Source organism: Schistocerca gregaria, chromosome 4 (assembly GCF_023897955.1).
Source record: "Schistocerca gregaria isolate iqSchGreg1 chromosome 4, iqSchGreg1.2, whole genome shotgun sequence".
NCBI lineage: Eukaryota > Metazoa > Arthropoda > Insecta > Orthoptera > Acrididae > Schistocerca > Schistocerca gregaria.
In genome coordinates, this window is record NC_064923.1 from 204,168,633 (window position 1) to 204,194,568 (window position 25,936).

Here is a 25,936-nt window from a genome sequence, read left to right on the forward strand (position 1 = left end):
GGCACACCGGCCTCCGTCGTTAAGCCGCCGGGTGGATTCGATCTGGGGAGCGCCTACCCGAGTCCAGGAAGCAGCGAATTAGCGCTCTCGGCCAAGGTGGCGGGTCACCACTATAAGAACGATGCAGTGTGGTAAAAGTGTTGTGGGTAGTGTACGTGGCAGGAGACTTGTGGCGGTTGTGTTGTGGATATTGTACGTGGCAGGAGACTTGTGGCGGTAGTGTTGTGGATATTGTACCTGGCACGAGACTTGTGGCAGAAGTGTTGTGGATTGTGTACCTGGCAGGAGACTTGTGTCAGAAGTGTTGTGGGTAGTGTACGTGGCAGGAGACTTGTGGCGGTAGTGTTGTGGATATTGTACCTGGCACGAGACTTGTGGCAGAAGTATTGTGGATATTGTACCTGGCATGAGACTTGTGGCAGAAGTGTTGTGGATTGTGTACCTGGCAGGAGACTTGTGTCAGAAGTGTTGTGAATAGTGTACGTGGCAGGAGACTTGTGGCGGTAGTGTTGTGGATATTGTACCTGGCACGAGACTTGTGGCAGAAGTGTTGTGGATTGTGTACCTGGCAGGAGACTTGTGTCAGAAGTGTTGTGGATAGTGTACCTGGCAGGAGACTTGTGTCAGAAGTGTTGTGGGTAGTGTACGTGGCAGGAGACTTGTGGCGGTAGTGTTGTGGATATTGTACCTGGCACGAGACTTGTGGCAGAAGTGTTGTGGATAGTGTACCTGGCAGGAGACTTGTGTCAGAAGTGTTGTGGGTAGTTTACCTGGCAGGAGTCCTTGGAGCCCTGGCCGGCACAGAGCATGTTGTCGGTGATCCTGCCGGCCGAGTAGCGCGAGGCGCGGCACTGCTGCAGACTCAGGATGGGCACCTGCGCCTCCTGCACCACCGACGCCAGCGCGCCGCCTTCTGCGGTGCGCCCCCAGCCGACTACCGTCCCCGTCCGCCCCGCCGGGTCGCCGCCGCCTGTAGGCACGTATCAGTGGCAGCGCAACATGTATTTCGCACATTTCTCGCCGCGTATACATGGTGTAGGCTGTAGGAAAAGTGGGTAATATACAAAAAGTACACGAACTCAGAGGGGACAATAAGAGTGGCAGACTAAAGCCCGCTCCACACGCAGCGATCTGTCTGCGCCGACATCGGCGCAGATGTCTGTCACGCAAAAGATCGCTGCAGATGTGGTGTGTTCACACGACACAAACCTCAGTCTACTAATCGCCTGCCATCTGTCGGTGTAGAAAAGAAATGTCAGTGGCAAGCGACTATGCTCCCCGTAAACGTCAAAAATTTAATTCAGTTATTTTGAAATATAGAAATAGAGGAAGTACTGTTGTGGTCTCTGTTTGCAACTTGTGTTGCAAAAAGCATTCAGACCAACCGCAGGAAACATATAAAGCGGTCAAAATAGTGTAGGCAGTGGCTGCTAAAGCGAAAGCAGTTTTCTCACGTAAGTTTACTGCGAGAGTTGCAGGGCGAACCTGTTTTGTTTTACATTACCTCGTGTTCCATTTCTTCGCACATTGACACTCCAGTTTCATCTTCAGTTGTACTCCTGCTTGGTCTTGGCCAAGCAGATCAAAATACCATAGCGTTGGCTGGTATACACCAGATCTTCTAGATTTCTGAACTTTGGATAACTCTTTTCGGTAAACAGTTCGCTGACAGACTCATTTTACTTGACTTGCCTTCATGAACTCATCCTTCAGGACAGCGTAAATAGCTTCACATGTGGTGGGTATTATTTCACTCGACGCTTGTTTCGATATTGCAGTTGAAAATTCCAAATCCTTGTAGCTCCTTCCTGTAGCTAGGAATATTAATGTGACCGCCAGCCGTTCATGAGGAGAAATTGCCCTTCTCATACACGTATTTTTTCTCATAATACGAGGGGTTACAAGCTTTAAGAGATAATTATAAGGTTCGACATCCATCCGCAAATAATTTCGCCAGTTCGCAACGAAATTATTTTTTATTACCGTTTCTCTGTTTGCCGAGGCGTCAACTGCCCACAATTTTTCAATTAGAGCATTGTATGCTGCTGTCTTTTTGTCCCGGTCACTAAATTCTTTACTTTTAATCTTCCACAAACATAGGTGCTTTCTATATATTTCAATGAATTCACTTACAAACTCTCGAGAACACTGACGAGTATCAGTCAAATTTAATGCCCTGTGTGCACAAATACAAACACTAGATTGAGCAAACAGCAGTTTCGCGCCAGATTTGCGGCGATCTCCTGTCCACACGCTCCAACTTTTCTGCGCAGATGTGATTTGAACCCACAGATTTGAGAGGTTTCGCTCAAACCTCCAACTTCCAGGTTTGTACAAACTTCAGGTTGGTGCAAATCTTCTGTCCACACGCAACGATTTGTCTGCTCAGATGTGATGTGCGCAGACATTTGCGCAGACATATCGTTGCGTGTGAACGGGCCTTAAGAGCGCAGTTCTTGCATTAAAAAGGTTATACGACAGTCTTTCGTACCTATTGTTAGGTCTGTAAATGGAAGAAGGTCTGACAGAAATAAAAGAATGGTATTAAAATTAAGAATGAAAGGACATCAATGATAAGATTTACTGGTGACATTGTGGAAATATTGCAGTCGTGTCAGGCAGGTCTAAATTACAATACTAGTGAAAAAAATCTAGATCACGATGGTTATTTTATTTAAAACGACAGATTTCGCACCCTCAGCTGAAGCTGACGATGTTCAAAACAGTTAGCAGAGATTTTAAATAAAATAACCATCACGATCTACACTATTTTTTCACAAATTTTATATAGCTTACAAGATCGCTTTTTCCCAAAAATGTTACCAAAATTTTCAGTCTAGATGACTTTTCAGATGCTGAATCCCGGTGAACGAGTGGTAGGTGTATCACTATGACCCTAAGACAAAGAAGCAAGACGGGCAGTGGTAACATGTGGATTCACTACCAACCATTCACCACCCAATCATCATCGGGCAAGTTGATACTGAGTTGTTTGTGGGACTGCCGTGGTTGATGCTGAATCACTGTGAACGAGTGCTAGATGTATCATTATGACTCTAAGACAAAGAAGCAAAACGGGCAGTGGTAACATGTGGATTAACTACCAACGGATCAACACCCAACCATCATCGGGCAAGTTGATACTGAGTTGTTTGTGGGAATGCCGTGGTTGATGCTGAATCACTGTGAACGAGTGTTAGATGTATCATTATGACCCTAAGACGAATAAGCAAAACAGGCAGTGGTAACATGTGGATTCACTACCAACCATACACCACCCAACCATCATCGGGTAAGTTGATACTGAGTTGTTTGTGGAACTGCCCTGGTCGATACTAACAGATTATGTCCATAAGGGACACACCACCTCAGGAGTATACTACTGAAATATCCAGTGAGGCTACGGGAGGCCATCAAGATGATACATTGTGGACAGCTATGCAAATGAGGAGTTTTAGCCTCATGACAGTTCACCAGCTCATTCTGCACAAGCCACACTCACTCAAACTGTTTCTATGGACTGTCATATTTTGGCTGACACCCTGTTTCTCCTGACATGCCACCCAGAAACTACCTGTCCATTCTTCGTGATATGTGGCAGCTTTTCCCCAAATTGTCTCGAAATGTGTTTCATAATATTATACATGGTGATTTTTTCCACGTGTACAAACTCTACGGGTTGATCGATGAGAGGATACGGAACAGAAAAGGTTTAAGAAAGTCTGTCTGAAAATGCATGGTTTCCATGCTAGAGATCATTTATTTAATCATACACTACTGGCCATAAAATTGCTACACCACGAAGATGACGTGCTATAGAAGCGAAATTTAACCGACAGGAAGAAGATGCTGTGGTATGCAAATGATTAGCTTTTCAAAGCATTCGCACAAGGACGGCGCCGGTGGCAACACCTACAAAGTGCTCACATGAGAAAAGTTTCCAACCGATTTCTCATACACGAACAGCAGTTGATGGCGTTGCCTGGTGAAACGTTGTTGTGATGCCTCTTGTAAGGAGGAGAAATGCGTACCATCACCTTTACGACTTTGATAAAGGTCCGATTCTCGCCCATCGCGATTGCGATTTATCGTATCGCGACATTGCTGCTCGCGTTGGTCGAGATCCAAAGACTGTTAGCAGAATATGGAATCGGTGGGTTCAGGAGGGTAATACGGAACGCCGTGCTGGATCCCATCGGCCTCGTATCACTAGCAGTCGGAATGACAGGCATATTATCCCCATGATTGTCACGGATTGTGCAGCCACGTCTCGATCCCTGAGTCAACAGATGGGGACTATGCAAGACAACAACCATCTGTACGAACGTTTGCAGCAGCATGGACTATCAGCTCGGAGACCATGGCTGCGGTTACCCTTGACGCTGCATCACAGACAGGAGCGCCTGCGATGGTGTACTCAACGGCCAACCTGGGTGCACGAATGGCAAAACGTCATTTTTTTCGGATGAATCCAGGATCTGTTTACAGCATCATGACTGTCGCATCCGTGTTTGGCGACATCGCGGTGCATGCACATTGGAAGCGTGTATTCGTCATCGCCATACTGGCGTATCACCCGGCGTGATGGTATGGAGTGCCATTGGTTACACGTCTCCGTCACCTCTTGTTCGCATTGACGGCACTTTGAACAGTGGACGTTACATTTCAAATGTGTTACGACCCGTGGCTCTACCCTTCATTCGATCCCAGCGAAACCCTACATTTCAGCAGAATAATGCACGACCGCATGCTGCAGGCCCTGTACGGGCTTTTCTGTATACAGAAAATGTTCAACTGCTGCCCTGGCCAGCACATTCTCCAGGTCTCTCACCGACTGAAAACGTCTGGTCAATGGTGGCCGAGCAACTGGCTCGTCACAATACGCCAGTCACTACTATTGATGAACTGTGGTATCGTGTTGAAGCTGCATGGGTAGCAGTACCTGTACACGCCATCCAAGTTCTGTTTGACGCAATGCCCAGACGTATCAAGGCCGTTATTACGGCCAGAGGTGGTTGTTCTGGGTACTGATATCTCAGGAGCTACGCACCCAAATTGCGTGAAAATGTAATCACATGTCAGTTGTAGTATAATATATTTGTCCAATGAATACCCGTTTATCGTCTTCATTTCTCCTTGGTGTAGCAATTTTAGTGGCCAGTGGTGTACTTTGTCACAGAGACTACGGTCTAATACGGGCTGCACCATGCAGCCACAGTTACAGTATGTATGGTTTCGTCCTAGAGGGTGAGGTACCGTTCGTCATACGTCATGCCCTAGCGCCCTCTCCTGCCAGAGTATTTGGAGATGTGTCCGATTCACTTCTTTTGCTGATTCAACTTGTACTGGATGTTGTTTTAGCGTTGTACACAATGGTTCCGTATTCGAAAAAAATGGTTCAAATGGCTCTGAGCTCTATGGGACTTAACATCTGTGGTCATCAGTCTCCTAGAACTTAGAACTACGTAAACCTAACTAACCTAAGGATATCACATACATCCATGCCCGAGGCAGGATTCGAACCTGCGACCGTAGCAGTCGCGCGGCTCCGGACTGAGCGCCTAGAACCGCTAGACCATGTTGCGTATTCGAATCGAGAGCTTGCCGGCATGATGTGTACGTACGGAAAAGCAAATGGCAGTGGGTGGCGGGCAGTAAGGTTGTATCAGGTGACGTATCTCCGTCGACAACAATCACAGCATTCAATGTTTGCAACAGTGTTTCGCCGTTTGTCTGAGATAGGGTCGTTTCAGGAAGGAGAAAATCATGAAGGACATACCCGAAATGCTCGGACACCACACTTGGAGGCAAATGTGATTAACACTGTGAAAGGTGACCGCTGTGTCAGTACCATGCAGTTGGCCCAGCAGTACTGGGTAGGCCAGTCGACCATGTGGAACATTCTCCATGACAATCGCTATTACCCTGATGCGCAGCGGCTAGTAGCGACGGAATTTTCACATCGGGAGCGTTTTGTCACTGGTTTCTTCACCAGGCAACCTCAATTCCGGTTTTTGTGTATGCATCCTATTCACAGATGAGGCCACCTTTACGTGGAGTGGCCTCTTCAACTTTCATAATAGTTATCTGTGGGATTGTATGCACAACCCCCATGGTATGGTGACAGCGAATCATCAGCTTCGATGTAGCTGGAATATGTGGGCCGGGATAATTGGCGAGGGTATCTTGGGACCAGTTTTCCTTCCACGTCACCTACCAGGCCGGAACTATCGGCATTTCTCGCGGGTGACGTTGTCTCCCCTGCTGGAAGAAGTGCCGTTGATGATCTGAAGGGTTATATGGCTGCTACAAGATGATGCTGCTGCCCACTTCTCCACGTCCAGAAGCATCTCAGTCGTGCTTTCCGTCACTGATGAATCGGACGAGAGGGTCCATTTCCAATGACCTGCTCGTTCACCAATCAATCCGTGCGATTTTTGGTTATGGGGCCATCTCAAAAGTATCGTGTATGCAGAGCCCATTCCAGATATGGAGACACTGGAACAGCGTGTTCATGCTGCCTTTGACATTGTTCGGATGCAGCCTCGCCGATATGAATGTGTGACACAGAACATGCGTGCGTTGAGGCACATGGAAACCATTTTCAGCACATACTGTAACTGTGGCCGCACGGTACAGCGAGTATTAGACCGCAGTCTCTGTAATAATGTAAGATTGAATTAATGGTCTCTATCAAGGAAACCACGCATTTCCGGACATAAGTTCATTAGACCTTTTTTTGTTCCGTATCATCTCATTCATCAGTCCCTAGAGTTTGTACACGGTGGAAAAAATCACTTGAATGTAGTCGACCCCTTATGCTGCCTCGTAACTGCAGACACTATTCAGTACCACCTGCGATTGCCCAGCTAATTGCTTCTTCTCTTCCTTCCTGTTATTATGGCGAAAATCTTGTTATTTTTCTGTATAGTTGAATAGCTTCCATGCTGGCTGGGCCGACATAGAAATTTACGTAAAAGGACCACGAGAATCCACAACCGTATTCAGGACTGAGTCTCACTTCAGCACAGGTTGTCGAAAGCGGAATTCGCTTTGCCTACTCCCGCACTCCGTGTAGCAAAGAGGGACAGCTGTCTGCCAAAAAATAGTGTTGTTCAGGACACAAGGAAGAATCCTTTTGGAAAAAAATAAAAATCTGAGCCACGTGCAGCCTTCCAGAGCTGGAACAGCGAGAGAACCGCCGCTTGCCTCAGCAAGCATGCCACGACAGAACCTTCTTTTCAAAGTTTTGTAACAGAGTTTTTGATCGGTGCATAGTGTTTACTTCTGTAGAGTGCACGCCGCCTAATGTATTTCTATGTGAAAGCCTTTCTGTTTATCAGCTTTAGAATCGTCGTATCACGGAGTGGGGAATATTTTCCGGCGTCCTCCAAACGCCACAGTGCTTCTTGTTAATTACAGCAAAATCCGCAGGAGTAGGAGCTTCTTCAACCTTTTTACAAAATTATTGTTATTGTTATTGTTGTTGTTGTGGTCTTCAGTCCAGATACTGGTTTGATGCAGCTCTCCATGCCACTCTATCCTGTGCAAGCTTCATCGTCTCCTAGTAGCTACTGCAACCTACGTCCTTCTGATTGTGCTTAGTGTATTCATCTCCTGGTCTCCCTCTACGATTTATACCCTCCATGCTGCCCTCCAATACTAAATTGGTGATCCCTTGATGCCTCAGAAAACGTCCTATCAACCGATCCCTTCTTCTAGTCAAGTTGAGCCACAAATTTCTCTTCTCCCCAATTCTTTTCAATACCTCCTCATTAATTATGTGATCTACTCATCTTATCTTCAGCATTCTTCTGTAGCACCACATTTCGAAAGCTTCTATTCTCTTCTTGTCTAACTATTTATTGTCCAAGTTTCACTCCCATACATGGCTATACTCCATACAAATACTTTCAGAAACGACTTGCTGACACTTAAATCTATACTCTATACTCAATGTTAACAAATTTCTCTTCTTCAGAAACGCTTTCCTTTCCATTGCCAGTCTTAATTTTATATCCTCTCTACTTCGACCATTATCAGTTATTTTTCTGCTGCTGTTGGCCGGCGAGATTCCTTCTCTGGTAGAAGCAGCCAAATTTCAGAGCGTTAAGACAGAGAATCACTTGCTGCTGATGGGAGACTGATGAGACGAGTCTTGCAGCCGTATAAAAGAATGTTAGTAATCAGTGCAGAGGCTGAGCTGGACTCGGAATCTCTAGCCATCGCTGCTGCTGACTTCCACATCCATGCTATATGCGTGTGGTAAGAATGGGTCAGCATTTCATTCGTCTATTCGGTAGGCACACAATGTTAGTTAATCCCTACCAGGAGCTAACTGCGCAATTTTAACGTTTTGCGCCCAGCTGGTTGCTACCACCATGCATTTAGACGTTCTTCCTAGCTTTCGTACTTATTTTTCCGTGTTATTCCTTTCCGCAAATTATTTTCATGATTATGCTTTTATCATGCTCACTCGCCTGTGCCAGGGTTATATTTCACAATTAGTAGCTCTTATCATGTTTTCTGTGTCCGAGATAGCTGCCAGGTCATAATACCATCATCAGTTTTGAGCTTGATTTGTCCCCAAGGAGATAATTTAAACTTTGTGACTACTCTCATAAGCAGTGTTAGTGCAGTAAACAGGAAACACAAGTGCAGTACTAAAAACTACAAACTATTTACTGTGTATAGCAAGCACAACAAATTTCAACAACATGTACTAGTATTTTACCACTGGGCAGGAACACTAGTTCGAGTATTTAAACGTATCTGAACAAAATGTAGCTAGGGAAGGCATCCATAATTTGATAGTAAAGTATTTCTCAAGAAACTTTTCTTGTTCTGAGTTACTCTCCAGCTCACCTCAAAAGGAGTCCCATTACTTCGAATTTCTTGCAAGCTGAGAATACACAGACTGTCCTGAGCACAAATGACATCGCTGTTGTACAGTGCAAGTGACAACAGTCTGGAATATTTGTAATTTAATGCTTACATCTGTGTTTTAAATGATACTAAATGTGGTGCATGAAAACATAATATTATTCTCAAATTTCGCCTGTTTAGTAAATTAGAGGTTATATTAATGGCACCAATGTTTGAATCTCATTGTAAATTCAAATCCGTCCCTGCAAACATAGCATAATTTCCATATTTCATCTTGTGTTCTGATTAAGACCTTTTGTGTTAAAGAAAAGATTAAAATTACATAAAAAATCAGTCAATACCTTCAGATACAGGTAGTATCTACACTTATGCCACGTTGTTACCGAAGTATGGATACAATTTTAGACACTGCTTTTGATATCAAGTATTGAATCGAATGTGGTATTATAAAGTTCCTGCGCATGACCAATAGACACCCTAGAAACAGAATATTTAGGGTTTTAATAACCCCTCCCGACAATCACCTCCACAAAAAGCCCAAATCAAAACTCCCAGCGGTGAACTTTAACAACATTCTTCCCGAACGCTAGTGCACTGTCTTAACTAAATGTAGCCGTTGGAAAGCAGGACATCTTTGCGTGATTAGTAAATGTTTTGCAAATAATTAATACAATTTGCGTATCTCGTTTTTGGTATGACTTCATGTCAGTGTCACTAGCGTGAAATTTTGTGATGCAGTTGAGAATGCAAGGTTCGATAACTGTTCCATATTCGTTTATCATCACTTTGCAGTTGTATATTTTAACTTTTTTTATCATGTATCATTTTGACTTTTATTTAGGTTATTAACTTAAGGGAATGAGCTATACACTACTGGAGACTGGAGTATTTCCTAACTTATGATACACGCTGGGTTCAGGTAAGGTTTTTTTAGTTGTAAATATTTCGATATATTGAACAGAATTCTCCATTTCCTCCTAATACTTCAAACTGAGTTGTCTGCAGAAAACGTAATAAAGTTACTACTGATTTGACAATCGAACATAAGTTGTAAGTTAAATAATGAATTTAAATCGTTTTCCTCTGTGGTCTCGCGTCATATCTCTGAAAAATCGCACCGTATTAATAGAACGTTGGAAGAGTAGCTCATGCTAAATTAGTTAAACAACGGTCTTAAAGAAACATGTAAGCCTCTTTCGAAATAAAATGAAATGAGTGTATGGCATTGATGGCCGGGAGCCCCCACATGGGGAAGGTTGCCGCTGAGTTGCAAGTCTTTTCAGTTGAGGCCACATTGGGTGATTGGCATGTCGATGATGATCAAATGATGATGAGGACAACCGAACACCCAGTCCCCTATCGGAGAAAATCTCCCACTCGGCCAGGAATCGAACCCGGGGCTGCTACATGGCAGTCTCACGCACTAAGCACTTTTTTTTTATCTCATTTTGTTCGCTTTTGTTCGTCGCATCTGCTCGGGGCGGATGTCGTAAGACACCCTTTTAAGTTCGTTGTTGTTCGATTAAGTCAGTGTTTTTTATTACAGAGGGCAGCTACCCCTCTGGCCGAGCACCCTGAGCTACCATGCCGGCAACTTAGCTAAGGAGGTGGACTAGTCTCTTCCTCCCATAATGAAGTATCTCGGCTGTCTCTTTATTTCACATTTGTATAACATTCCTAATATTTGTTTTGAGGAATATTTTGGAGCCAATCTCATTAGAATACCGAAAGTTAAGAGCAAGTGACAAAAAGTTAGGGCAGCTTTGAAGGGTTCACCAAAGCGAACGTCACAAACAGCCGAGGGTCAAATGCCGTCTCGGCCCATTCAGAAGTGAGAGCTAGTCGTCCGGATAAGGTCGCGCAACCACTAGGTTTCCTGCTTTCACATGTTTTCCTGTTTATTGCGCTTCAACTTGTACGGAGAAAGAAAGGTACTTACGGCCATCACTCAGAAGAATTTTCTCCCAAGGGCTCTCTGAGTGGTAAGTACGCTGCAGTTGTCACTTTCTTCTGCCAGTTTATTTCACGTTTTACCCAGATTTTTCATTTGTGAAATGGTGACTACAACAGAGGAGGTTCTTAATATGGTGCTATGAAAATGGTGTTCAAGGGAAAGGACGTGCGAAACTGCTACTCGTTGACGAAATGCCAGTGCATAAGCGAGCCTGCAAGTATGTCGCATAAAAAATATTTGTCGACGCTTTCAAATGGTTCAAATGGCTCTGAGCACTATGGGACTCAACTGCTGTGGTCATTAGTCCCCTAGAACTTAGAACTACTTAAACCTAACTAACCTAAGGACATCACACACATCCATGCCCGAGACAGGATTCGAACCTGCGACCATAGCAGTCGCACGGTTCCGGACTGCGCGCCTAGAACCGCGAGACCACCGCGGCCGGCTCGACGCTTTCGGCATCTACAGTGATATATGTCACGTACAGAAAGAAATTAAAAAAAGCCTAAGAGTTGTGTAAAAGAGCAGATGATGCTGTGGTGTATCGAGAGGTTGCAACAATGGAAAATTGTACTGAAATGCAGGAGGATCTGCAGCGAATTGACGCATGGTGCACGGAATGGCAATTGCATCTCAGTGTAGACAAGTGTAATGTGACGCGAATACATAGAAAGATAGGTCCCTTATCATTTAGCTACAAAATAGCAGGTCAGCAACTGGAAGCAGTTAATTCCATAAATTATCTGGGAGTACGCATTAGGAGTGATTTAAAATGGAATGATCATATAAAGTTGATCGTCGGTAAAGCAGATGCCAGACTGAGATTCATTGGAAGAATCCTAAGGAAATGCAATCCGACAACAAAGGAAGTAGGTTACAGTACGCTTGTTCGCCCACTGCTTGAATACTGCTCAGCAGTGTGGGATCCGCACCAGATAGGGTTGATAGAAGAGATAGAGAAGATCCAACGGAGAGCAGCGCGCTTCGTTACAGGATCATTTAGTAATCGCGAAAGCGTTACGGAGATGATAGATAATAAACTCCAGTGGAAGACTCTGCAGGAGAGATGCTCAGTAGCTCGGTACGGGCTTTTGATAAAGTTCCGAGAACATACCTTCACCGAAGAGTCAAGCAGTATATTGCTCCCTCCTACGTATATCTCGCGAAGAGACCATGAGGATAAAATCAGAGAGATTAGAGCCCACACAGAAGCATACCGACAATCCTTTCCACGTACAATACGAGACTGGAATAGAAGGGAGAACCGATAGAGGTACTCAGGGTACCCTCCGCCACACACCGTCAGGTGGCTTGCGGAGTATGGATATAGATGTAGATGTAGATGTTGATGTAGAACACGTATCAGTGCGAGACCTGTACGTTTGGATTTGAGGAACTCAACTTGACACACATGTTTACTCACTAAATTAAAAAAAGAACATCAGACAAAAGTTGTTCACCTCCAGGAGACAACAGTTTTTTACCGTGCAATACCGCCCCTAAACTTCAAACGGCATCAGTTAGGAGAGGAAGAGATTCCGCAAGATTCTCCTAACTCTGATTTAACAGGCCTTGAAGGCCGATCGGTACGACCCGCCGACCGTGTCATCCTGAGGCCATAGGCGTCACAGGATGCTGATATACACACTGCTCTCCCGGCCATTGTCAGTTTTCGTGACCGGAGCCGCTACTTTTCAGTCCGGTAGCTCCTCAATTGGCCTCACGAGGCCTGAGTGCACCCTGCTTGCCAACAGTACTCGGCAAACCCGACTGGTCACGCATGCAAATGCTAGCCAAGCAGGACAGCGCTCGCCGCCCGGGGTAGCCGAGCTGTTGTAGGCGCTATAGTCTGGAACCGCGCGACCGCTACGGTCGCAGGTTCGAATCCTGCCTCGGGCATGGATGTGTGTGATGTCCTTATGTCAGTTAGGTTTAAGTAGTTCTAAGTTCTAGGGGACTGATGATCTCAAAAGTGAAGTCCCATAGTGCTCAGAGCCATTTGAACCATTTTTTAACGACAACTCTTAACGTCGTTTATGTGACCGGTATTACCACTACAGCAAGGCCACTAAGATTCTTCAGGGATGCCATATTTAGCTGAAGATGCTCATTGATGATGAGATCCGATGGAGCTACGAAACTTCGAGGATGTCGATGGCAACTTGTCTCTCGCTGTTCCGAAGACTGTCCGACTTCCCTGTGGGATTGAGATTAGGCGATTTAGTAGGCCAACCGAGGTGCACTAGGATGTGTAAGTGTCCGTCAAAATAGAACCACAATATGCGAGAAGAGACAAAACAGTGATTCGTAGGAACACGCTGCACGCCTGTAATCACACTGTGTATTTTGGCCCGTTGAAGAGTGCGGCTCTGTGTACCGCTGTAAACACTGGCCTTTTACGAGGTAAACTCCAAATTTGGGTAACATGGTGATCCCTTCGTAATTTTCACTCGGAAAGTGGCTGAGGTGGGCAAGCATTCTCCGACGGCAGCAGTTCCTGTAGACGTTCAAAAAGGTTGTCAGTGATCAGGTGTGACCTCCTCTCTGATTCACATTGGTTCGGATGTCCGACGATCACTGTTCTTACGCCGTGCTACATGGCTGCGAGTGGTACACCATTCGTTATAGGTATATTTGACAGTAAGTGTTGATACACGAAAAAATAGGGCAACTAAACTGCCAATGCGGTCAGGGGCACGCCCATCACTACATCTCCCTTTACCCATTCTTTTTCACGTCTCCATGTGAAGCTGATTTATGACAGGGTGCATTGTCATGCTGTTGGACCATTGTCTCCGAACTGTTCCACTACTGTCGGCAGCACACAATGCTATAAAATGCGTGCTTATTCCTACGCATTTAGAGTTTTCTTAAACGAAATAATGGGACCAGACTCTAACGGCGAGAAACAATCATGTACTCTAGCATCCGGCAAACCCAAATCTTTCCATCGGATTGGCCCAGGGTGCAGCGTGATTAATCACTCTAAATCACTCATTGCGATTCATCCACTGTTCAGTAGCGACGCTTTTTACACCACACCAAACGGCATGTAGCATTGACTACAGAGATATGTGCGTTTTTAACGCCCTAGTCATAATGATTTGCTAGCTGGACTGCTGGTTGCATTTGGAATCACGAATGACTCGTTTCCACTCATTTTACGCGAATTTTTACTAACACTCTCCACAATTCTCGATCCTCCCTGTCCGTCAGTATATGTCGTCTGCCTAGTCCTGGTTTAGCCGCGTTTCCACTTCATAATCACAACAGATTTAGATTGGTTAAAATGTTACCGATGCATTTGTTACTCAGGTGACTATCAACGTTCAAAGTCATTGAACTCTTCTGACCAACCCCGTCTGCCGTTACTGGTTCCCTACTGTCAGCGCAGTATTCCTGGCTTCCTTTAGCACTGGCAGGTCCGCTTCTCTTGACATCTAGTGTCCAATCCAGCGCTACGTACTTTTGATCAAATAGTGTACACACTTCACTCCCAAGACGTACATAAGCAATGTAAGGTCATGTGAACACTTGTTGGTTGGTTGATTTGGGGCATGGGACCAAACAGCGAGGTCATCGCTCCCATCGAATAAGGGAAGGGTTGGGAGGAAATCGGCCGTGCCCTTTCAGAAGAATCATCCCAGCATTTGCCTGAAGAGATTTCGGGAAATCACAAATCAGATGGCCGGACTCGGATTTGAACCGTCGTCCTGCCGAATGCGCGTCATTCAGACTTAATGATATATGTCATTGCTTTGCAGTTACTTTTCCGTTGCTCGTGAGTTCGGCTTTGTAAATTTCAGCACATATGACGCCCGGATATTACGTACTTTAGCCCTCTCTCACAGACACTTGACGTAATGCGAGCATCGTTACTCACTGCTTTTGGGGTATTAACTATGTCCTTGTTAGACTACACTGAGGTTTCATAGAAGAAATCCCTCGACTGTCACCAGATTGTTTGGTTATTCTTGGAGGGGGAGGGGGGGGGGGGAGGAGACCAAACTGCGAGGCCATAGGTCTCATCGGATTAGGGAAGGAAGAGGAAGGGATTCGGCCGTGCCCTTTCTAGGTACCATCCCGGCATTTGCTAAAGCGATTTAGGGAAATCATGGAAAACCTAAATCAGGGTGACCAGTCGCGCGTTTGAACCGTCGTTTGACCCCGAACGCGAGACGAGTGTGCTAACCACTGCGCCACTTCGCTCGGTGAACGCTTGTTACCAGCCCTGCGTTCAAAAGCGACAAATGTATCCTTTTAAGGGGGTGACTAATGTTTCGTTTTGTAATCGCAGCTGGATACGATCAAACAATTCAGAGGTAGCCATTCTCTGCTGTTGAGTTTTGAATTGGTGGTTGACTCTGAGGTATACGGCTATTATCCGCCGCAGGTTGCCTGAATTATGAGTGTAAACAATTGCTTGTGCCTTCTCTGCGCCGAACCTTACCTTTGGGTGGCAGACAGACGGGCCGGATGCGCTTGCTGAAGTCGACGGGTTTGCGGAGGCGCAGCAACGCGATGTCGTGGTTGTATGTGTTGACGTCGAAGTTGCGGTGTCGGATCACCGAGGAGACGGCGCGCATAATGGCCGGCGTGTCCGTCGTCGATGTTTGGTCGTGGTCGCCCAGGAAGATGCGGATCTTTGACCGCTTCAGTCTGCAGAATACGTGACACCCACAGATAAATCTCTGTAGCCACGACTCAGCAAACATTCGTTACGTGATTGTCATCAAGAGCAAGGCTTTAAGAATTTTCAAACAAAAATTAAAAAGTGTAACTAGTTTTGACAACAGATATTTGTTTCTTACTGAATACTATGTTCTTGTCGAAAAATAACTGAATTGAATTGCTTCGTGTACAAAGCACATATTTTTGTTGTAATGTTTGGTTTCTGCCGCATTGTTCCATATCTACAATGTAGAGACGATGACACCAATTACCAGAATCAACTGTTGCGCATCCTGAAAACTGAGTTAAATTTTAAAATAAGATCAATGTTTCTCCTGCTGATACACTGCCCCTTTCTGTTAATTACTTCGTGTATTGTTTCGTACAAGCACGAACGCGATTCACACTAGCAACTTTTATCGAACAGCTTTGATGCAAACATAATTTCCCAAAACTGTCATCATTATTTAGCTTTAATGTCTTTTGCGTGGTGACAATGGCCAAGACTTCATTCGTGATGTTGGTTTGAAACAACAAATCGAAACCCATGTTCGTCGCACGAAAGAGGGAAAGCAAAGAAAACAGTTATTTCAGTCGTGTGCAGGCACTTACAGAACACCTCCGACGACAATGTGTGAAAACAATTTGTGTTTGTGTGTGCATCTGTGCATGCGTGCACGTGTGTGTGTGTGTGTGTGTGTGTGTGTGTGTGTGTGTGTGTGTGTGTGTGTGTGTGTATGTGTGCGAGTAACACTCATCAGGCGGTTTAATGCCGTTTTGTTTTTATTGAAATATTTGGAGAATTGAAGTATAAAACGTTGTGACATTTTTTCACATAAGGCGTTTACAGTGCTCTTATGTTCTCGGCACTCTGTTGCGTGATTATAGACTTGTTGCAGACGGCAACTTATATAGGAAATGTTTCAAACATGCATTACTAAATGACGCATGGTCTTTGTCCTAAGCAGTTCTGGAGTTTTGAGTGCCATGAGTCAAAATATCCTCCATTCAGTTTGTGTGGTAAGCAGAGTGCATGTAAGCTTTTGTTTGTATCAATAAAACATCTTTGTAATGGAAGGAAATAATTGGGGTTTCAAAGGGAGAGTAGAAATTGAAAGCAGTATGATCAAAGTGTGTCATATCGGTCCATCTGAAATATTTATTAAAAATTCTTACTTTGAAACAGAAGAAAAGAAAAATGTGGTAAGACCATGTCTGACGTCCACCATGCCAGCAGCGTTTATCAGTTGGCAAACAGAAAGCTGTGTTGTAGGAGATGTTATTTCTACCCTGGCAGCGCCGGGAATGCTACAGCAAACTTTGCAACATGTGACCCCAGGAACAGTTTTGTGTAAGGAGCAGAAATCAACACCATATTTTTTCTTGAATTTAATTTTGTTATTCTCTTGTAAAAATTTAAAAGGAAGAATAAATAGTTTTTATTAACTACATTTCTACTAGTTAACAGATTACTGCTGTTTTGCAGTGTTTGTATTATCACAAATAAAACGTAGACTCTGATATTAATGTGACCTGAAACAAAAATATTTTTGTTGGCACATACAACTAGCCAGTTGCCTCGTATGGCACCAAGAACATTTTTCATGAATAATTTATTTTCTAATTTGTAAACATATTCCTTTACAGTGAAGAGGTGAAGAGCATAATTCTCTGCCATCGGAATACCTTTTTATTTTTTGGTGCGAATGAGTAATGTGTAGAAGGAGATACTTTTTTTATTCTCTTGAAAAATTTGAGATTTGGAACTTAGAAAGGTTGATTTTTCCACTCAAGGCCTAGTACGCAAAAATGTGAACGTTTATGATGTAGTCAGTGCGCAACGTTATCGCATTAGACCACGGCTAGGTCATTTACGCTCGTTGTGAAAGACAGTCCATCTCCCAGGTCGCATTGGCGTCGGATTTTTCACGTGTCGTCATGTCATACGTAATTCGATTTAGGGAAAGTTCTCAGCACCAAAGTGAACTGCCGTGTACAATGGCATATTGATGGAAGGGACCATCTCGGAATGTATTAGCGGACAGGAGAACACGAGGTGGCAGCTCATTTGTCAGTTCAGTGCTGGACACAAAAGTTCGTGAGCAGCCACTTATTAAGGAGTACGAAAATTTCAGCCAGGTACGTGTGGCACGCTTCCTGCACGTCGCACAGCAAATGCGTTTCGCACACACCATCATTGGGAAAATTCCGCATGGAATCATGAGTATTGGTACACGCTAATGGCAGGTGCGAGTACGCTGGAATCCACAGAGCACCACATGTTAGCTAATTGGACATTGTCCGGACAAGTAGTGGTGGTCGTCTCCTGGTTCTTCACTTGGAACAGAAAGGAACCTGTGATAGTCAGCCATTGTCTCTCACCAGTGAATGATAGACGAAGCTAGCTTCCCATCGTGTGCAGCTGTTGTTCTCCTGCCTTAGTAGATATTTACTTTTAGAAAGACAATGCACTAACCCATAATTTTAGACTGTCACTATGTGGTGAGGAACATTGCAGGCACATGTGGGTGGTTCGAAATAAATACGTAGACCTTCACTTAAATTTTTTTACCTGTGTTCACGAGTCGTAAGAGATGTAGATAAATGATAAGGTACTTTTTACGGTTGGTGGTGTAATTAATCGCCAAAATAAGTGGTGAACGTGCGGGGAATAAAAGAAAAATTACGGCATAGGGTAGATACATGTTTCGGTAGGCTGTAGTTTAAAATCTGTGCTGCACCGCTAGGCTTGAGTTTCATATTTAATGAACTGACACAACACGCCATTATTAACGGAGAAAAACCTTCAGATGTAAGAGCAACTTCGGGTATACCCCAAACTTTATGTGAAAGATGCCCTTGTTTGTAGGAAAGTAGCATCATTATGAAATTGTAGCGAAATGCAATAATATCTGCAGAAGGCCGATGATACGTGCATGGAATGTCGGCTGACCATGAAAATTAACGAATGTAAAATGGTTCAAATGGCTCTGAGCACTATGGGACTTAACTGCTGAGGTCATCAGTCCCATAGAACTTAGAACTACTTAAACCCAACCAACCCAAGGACATCACACACATCCATGCCCGAGGCAGACTGTTGTGCCTAGAACCGCTCGGCCGCCTCAGCCTGCTAACAAATGTAACATATTGCACCTAATTATACGAAAAGGCTCGTTATTGTTTGACTGCGCAATTGCTGAACAGTCACTGGAATCCGTCATATCCATTAAATGTCCTGACGTAAGCTTATACATTGATTTGGAACAGAAGAACCGCATGAGGCTAATTGGAAGAAAGAAGGATGCTAGACTCGGATTCATTGGTAGAAACCTGTGGAAATGTGGTTCAATCACGAAAGAGGTAGGTTTCGCACGATATCTGCCTATTGCTCCTGAGTCTGAGATGCTTACCGTGTACGAACGACGGAGGTGGTAGAGGTCTACAGAAGAGTAGAGTGGCTAAATGGCTCTGAGCACTATGGGACTCAACTTCTGAGTTCATTAGTCCCCCAGAACATAGAACTGCTTAAACCTAACTAACTTAAGGACATCACACACATCCATGCCCGAGGCAGGATTCGAACCTGCGGCCCTAGCAGTCGCACGGTTCCGGACTGCGCGCCTAGAACCGCGAGACCACCGCGGCCGAAGAGTAGAGTGTTTTGTGACAGGTTCGTTCAGTAGGCGGGACCGTTCGGAGGTGCTTATCTAACTGAATTGGCAGACGATAAGGAGGGACAATAACCATCATGGTGTGCTTTACTGTTAAAATTGCGAGAGCGTGCATTTCTACTAGTGTCAGCCAGTGTATTGCTTCCTCCTGTACATATCTCGCGAGAAGGCCATGATGGACGAAAGATGCCAGTTACTGTGCGGGGAGTAGTTAAGCACCTTATTGCCGCTTGTTTCTACTAATGGGCCAATACAAGGGTCGCCAAGTGCCTGAGTATCAGCTATTAAAACATAATAAAGGAACATATGCTATGGCCTTTAGGCTGTTCGGTAGCTGTCTGTTATTTAAAGGCAGATTTGCACCACGGAATTGTTAAAAGAAAACCGTCTCTCACATGTAAATATGGCTGATGGCTGTGGCTAATATGTATTTAAATGACATGGGATTAATCAACTATCGAAATGATACCAAGAAGAATTCGGTTACTATACATTTATTTTATAAAGAACTGTTACATAAATGGGAGAAACTAAACACGGGGAAAGGCATAGTTCAAAAGTAACAAGAAACACATGAAGTATTAAACTGTCTCAGTTGCAAGTAATGCACGTGTGGTGGGTCTGCAAGATATTGGGAAGGGCAGTCTAAAATGGGCGTTGCGTCCAAAGATCGTGACTTTAAATGATGTCGCATAAATAACTGCGTTACCCTTAGCATTAGGCCGAGGTTAGAAATGTACCAGGGTTAGTATGGGCACCGGGCAAGTTATCCAGCAAGTCATGGTTACTCAAAAGTCCCAGCGACAAATGTTCGCTCCCGAATCGCGAAAGATTTGAAATGAAAAATTAAGAATCATGACTACGCCTGTGAAACGAATCCAACTTCATCGCAAGGTTCTTAAACTTCACACGATGACGATCTCCGCTACTTCCTACAACAGCATCGAGATCACTCACCATTTTGGCTACTGCCTCGGATCTCGACCGAAAGCCAACTGTTCCCCATCGATCTCAGGACCAGAAAGCTGCTGTCCTTCTTCGACACCAAAGGTTCTCTCCGCCGCTTTCCAACTTGTAACTGAGACAGTTTAATACTTTATATATTTCTTGTCATTTTTGCACGAAGACTTTCGGTGTGTTTGGTTTTTCATATGTGTACAGATCTCTATAAAATAAATGTGTAATAATCTAACTCTTCTTGGCGTCATTTCGGTTGTTAATTAATCCCACGTCATTTGAATGTAGATTAGCCAAGGCCATCAGCCATACTTATGTGTGAAGGACAGTGTTTTCTTTTGATGATTGCGTGGTGCAAATCTTCTTCTTAATAACAGATAGCTTCCCATCCCTCCCCCCATGAACCATGGACCGTGCCGTTGGTGAGGAGGCTTGCGTGCCTCAGTGATACAGACAGCCGTACCGTAGGTGCAACCAGAACGGAGGGGTATCTGTTGAGAGGCCAGACAAACGGGTGGTTCCTGAAGAGGGGCAGTAGCCTTTTCAGTAGTTGCAGGGGCAACAGTCTGGATGATTGACTGATCTGGCCTTGAAACACTCACCAAAACGGCCTTGCTGTGATGGTACTGCGAACGGTTGAAAGCAAGGGGAAACTACAGCTGTAATTTTTCCCGAGGGCATGCAGCTTTACTGTATGGTTAACGATGATGTCGTCCTCTTGGGTAAAACATTCCGGAGGTAAAATAGTCCCCCATTCGGATCTCCGGGCGGGGACTACTCAGGAGGACGTCATCAGGAGAAAGAAAACTGGCGTTCTACGGATCGGAGCGTGGAATGTCAGACCCTTACTGGAATACTCTCTTTCAGATTCTGAAGGTGGCAGGGTAAAATACAGGGAACGAAAGACTATTTACAATTTGTACAGAAACCAAATGGCAGTTTTGAGAGTTGAGGGGCATGAAAGGGAAGCAGTGGTTGGGAAGGGAGTGCGACAGGGTTGTAGCCTCTCCCCGATGTTATTCAATCTGTATATTGAGCAAGCAGTGAAGGAACCAAAAGAAAAATTCGGAGTAGGTATTAAAATCCACGGAGAAGAAATAAAAACCTTGAGGTTCGCCGATGACATTGTAATTGTGTCAGAGACAGCAAAGAACTTGGAAGAAGAGTTGAATGGAATGGATAGCGTCTTGAAAGGGGGATATAAGATGAACATCAACGAAAGCAAAACGAGGATAATGGAATGTAGTCGAATTAAGTCGGGAGATGCTGAGGGTATTAGATTAGGAAATGAGACACTTAAAGTAGTAAAGGAGTTTTTCTATTTGGGGAGCAAAATAACTGATGATGGTCGAAGTAGAGAGGATATAAAATGTAGACTGGAAATGGCAAGGAAAGCGTTTCTGAAGAAGAGAAATTTGATAACATCGAGTATAGATTTAAGTGTCAGGAAGTCGTTTCTGAAAGTATTTGTATTTAATGTAGCCATGCACGGAAGTGAAACATGGACGATAAATAGTTTGGACAAGAAGAGAATAGAAGCTTTCGAAATGTGGTGCTACAGAAGAATGCTGAAGATTAGATGGGTAGACCACATAACTAATGAGGAGGTATTGAATAGGATTGGGGAGAAGAGAAGTTTGTGGCACAACTTGACTAGAAGAAGGGATCGATTGGTAGGACATGTTCTGAGGCATAAAGGGATCACGAATTTAGCATTGGAGGGCAGCGTGGAGGGTAAAAATCGTAGAGCGAAACCAGGAGATGAATATACTAAGCAGATTCAGAAGGATGTAGGTTGCAGTAGGTACTGGGAGATGTAGAAGCTTGCACAGGATAGAGTAGCATGGAGAGCTGCATCAAACCAGTCTCAGGACTGAAGACCACAAGAACAACAGCTTCCGATCAACCTAAAGGGCATTGGACATATTTCTTTATTATGTATTAGTCGTTGATTCGCAAGCACCTGGAGACCCTCGTACCGTCTCATTAACAGAAACAAACAGCAACAGGAGTCTCAGTCTCTCCTAACATAGTAACTGACGTGTTTCAAGGTAAATTTAGAGTGATATGAGCCAGAACGAACGCGTACCATGAGTCGTTTACCCCGCGAACCACTCGCGACAGGACGTTCCAAGTGAAAGGGTAAACGACAGTGGTGCCCTCTGCCACACAGCGTAAGGTGGCTTGCGGAGTGTCGATGTGTATGTCGATATACCGGGTGATCAAAAAGTCAGTGTAAATTTGAAAACTGAATAAATCACGGAATAATGTAGATATTGAGGTACAAATTGACACACATGCTTGGAATGACATGGGGTTTTATTAGGCATTGGCGTCGGATGTTGTCTTTCCCTAGAGATGTCGGTCGATAACGATACACTTGCGACTTCAGGTAACCCCAAAGCCAATAATCGCACGGACTGAGGTCTGGGGACCTGGGAGGCAAAGCACGACGAAAGTGGCGGCTGAGCACACGATCATCACCAAACGACGCGCGCAAGATCTTTCACGCATCTAGCAATACTTTTTTTCTGGTTCTAATGAAACCCCATGTCATTCCAAGCATGTACGTCAATTTTTGCCTCTCTATCTACATTATTCCGTGGTTTATTAAGTTTTCAAATTTATACTGACTTTTTTGATCACCCGGTACAATCCTCTCCTGTGTCAGTGAACCGCCATTAAAGCACCTGATTCTTTAAAGAATCTAACTCTCATGTATAAAACAGCTTCAAATGATAATATGTTTCATATTTGACAAACATATAACGAGAAAAAGGGTGCAAAAGCTCTGAAATTACGTTTAAAGTTTGTTGAGAGCCTTATTGCTCTCAGTCTCAAATAATGGATGAATATACACTGATCAGCCAAAACTTCATGACGACTGCCCACCTCGATGTTGAATGCCGCCTGGTTACTTTGCGACCATGTGACGCGGTATCAAAAATAAGTAATCGGAGCGGACACGAACTTGGTATCACCCTAGCGAAGATACGGGCTGCAAATAGGGAAGCATATTGAGATAAGCGACTTTCATAAAGGGCAGATTATTATTACACAGACGCTGTGAACGTGCTACAGTCGTGAGCACCTACGGAAAGAAGTAGAAGAACGGTGAAACTACCAATAGGCGCTAATTGGTTGGACGTCCACGACTCTTCACAGAAAGTGGGGTTCAGAGGCTTGTCGGCTCTGTAAATTAGGATAGGTGGTGATCTGTGGTATCTCTGCTGGAAGAGCACAGTGTTGGTTCACGCACAAGTGTTTCGGAGCACACCGTGCATCGTGCATTGTTGAACATGGGCCTCTGCAGCAGCCCACACATACGTGCTCAGTTGTTGATCCAATGACATCGTCAATTATGACTGCAGTGGGCACAGGACCATCGGAATTCGACCGTCGATTAATGGACACCTGTTAACTTTTCGGGTGAATCACATTTGTGCTACCTTAGGTCAATGATCGTCTTTACAAACGCCGTCATCGATGTGAACGGCGGCTCGAAACGTGCAGCGCGCTAGGGACACATACTGGTGGGAGCAGTGTTATGCTATGGGAGATATTCTCCTGCGCTTGCATGGGACCTATGGTAGTAATCGAAGGCACGTTGACAGCTGCGAATCATCTGCATCCCTCCATGCTTGATGTCTTCCCCAACGCCTATGTCATCTTTCAGCAGTATAATTGTTCCTGTCTCGGAGCCAAAACCTTGCTACAGTAGTCTGAGGAGCATTATAGTGAACTCACACTGATGTCTCGGCGACCAAATTCGTCTGATGTAAATCAAACCATCTGGGTGGCTATAGGGCGTCATCACCGCGGACGCAGATCGGCGACCCGTTACTGACGCGAATTACGTGACCTATGCGTAGACAACTACCGCCATATGCCTCCACAAACCTACCAGCAAACTGCCGGATCCCTGATACGCAGAACTAGTTATGTATTTCGTTCCAGAGACGGACAAACAAGCTAATACGCAAGTAATCATAATGTTTTGGCTCAACAGTTTAATCTGGATATTAGGCGCCGTCAGTTAAGCGGCCTCAAGACAGTTTCTAACTGTAATACTTGTATAACCGTGTTAGAACTTTAACGTAAGATAAAGAAACAGTACTGGTTGCAGGGATGTATGTATTATTTATTTACCAATTACGCGTTTCGCCTTATTCAGTCATCTTAAGATTGGCTGAATATTAGATTGTGTTATGTACCTAGCTTTCTGTCTAATGTTCAACCGATCTGTCCGAATCAGACGAAACGCGTCTTTGCTAAATAAGTAATAAGTACAACTCTGCAACCAGGACAAACTGTTTCTTCGTCGTATGTTGCTGGTTGATGGTACACCAACCAGTACTATTTGTTAGAAAACGTTCAACATAAGGGTATACTGTACATCCTAATGGGTAGATCACGACAGTAATTTAAATTTATAGCCGGCCGGAGTGGCCGAGCGGTTCTAGGCGCTACAGTCAGGAACTGCACGACCGTTACAGTCGCAGGTTCGAATCCTGCCTCGGGCATGGATGTGTGTGATGTCCTTAGGTTAGTTAGGTTTAAGTAGTTCTAAGTTCTAGGGGACTGATGACCTCAGAAGTTAAGTCCCATAGTGCTCAGAGCCATTTGAACCATTTTAAATTTATAAATTCGATTAATAATTACAGGAAATACTGAAAATCGAATTTTCGTTACCGCTCGAAGCGGTTAGATACGTCGTCTGCAACTGGTACCTTGTTCTAGGATAGTCGCTTAGTAATACAGATAACATTCGTTTTCTCAGTAAACTCTTCTTTTGATGCCTCTCAAATGCCATGAAAAGGGAGAAATTTTCATATTAGAAACCGTTAGTGCTTTATTATCCCATTAAATGAAAAAATCTGTATAAAGCAGTTACATCCTATAACTAAACAGAAAATGATTTGTCTAATACAGAGTGTTTCCGTAAGAGCGTGCAAAAATTTAAGAGGGCACAGAGGATGCTGTACTAAACAATTTGAGCTAGGGAACCTGGCGTTGGAGCAGCCAGCTTAAGGAGTTAATAGGAATAAAATAACATTCTGTGCACTTTATTAGTTACATTAGTTAACTGCAAATACCATTATTGACACAATGAACGTACCGTTAGTATTGTACATTACAAAATGTGCCGAAACTGATGGCGATCAGCCCCATTGCAAGTATGACATCGTCGAACAAGTTTCTGACGCGCCGTGATAAATATCCCTGGTATGTTTCGAATCACACCACATGCAGCTACAATTCTGTCAACTAATTCCATCTCCGCGTCTAATACACATGTAACTTTAGATATCCCCATAGAAAATAATCAAGAGGACTCAGGTCAGGTGACCTCGTAGGCCACGGTGTAGGACCTTCCCTTCCAATCCAGCGACCAGGAAATACGGCACTGGGAGGGTTGCGAATATCCACACTGAAGTGAGGCAGTGCACCGTCATGTTGTATCCACACCATCTTGCGAACAGCCAAGGGTACGTTCTCCAACAAGCCAGGTAGAACTCTTTGCGCGAACCTGAAGTACAGGTGGCCATTCAGATGGCTAGGTAGAAGCTGTGGCCCAATTAGATTGTCACCTACAACGACGGCCAAGAACGTAAATGTAAATAAACAGCACAGTACGTGTAAACTTGTAAACATGTTAGCTGTAAATGAGCTGGGGAACAGTAATGCTTGACAATACAGCAGACAAGTTCACTTCCTAGCTGGCTTCTCCGACCGCAGATTCCCTACAGCAAATTGTTCACTGGAGCATTCTCTATGTCCTTTTACATTT

General features: G+C 44.4%; 1 protein-coding gene across 1 annotated transcript in view; it reads right to left on the minus strand.

Annotated features, from left to right (window-relative positions):
- LOC126267984 (trypsin-1-like) overlaps positions 1–25,936 on the minus strand; it is a 98,790-nt gene that overhangs the window by 9,271 nt on the left and 63,583 nt on the right. The window contains exons 4-5 of the mRNA XM_049973331.1: positions 15,294–15,502; positions 771–970 (exon numbers count right to left, since the gene is read on the minus strand). Of these exons, the coding sequence (XP_049829288.1) occupies positions 771–970; positions 15,294–15,502 (409 nt within the window). The remainder of the gene's footprint in view (positions 1–770; positions 971–15,293; positions 15,503–25,936) is intronic.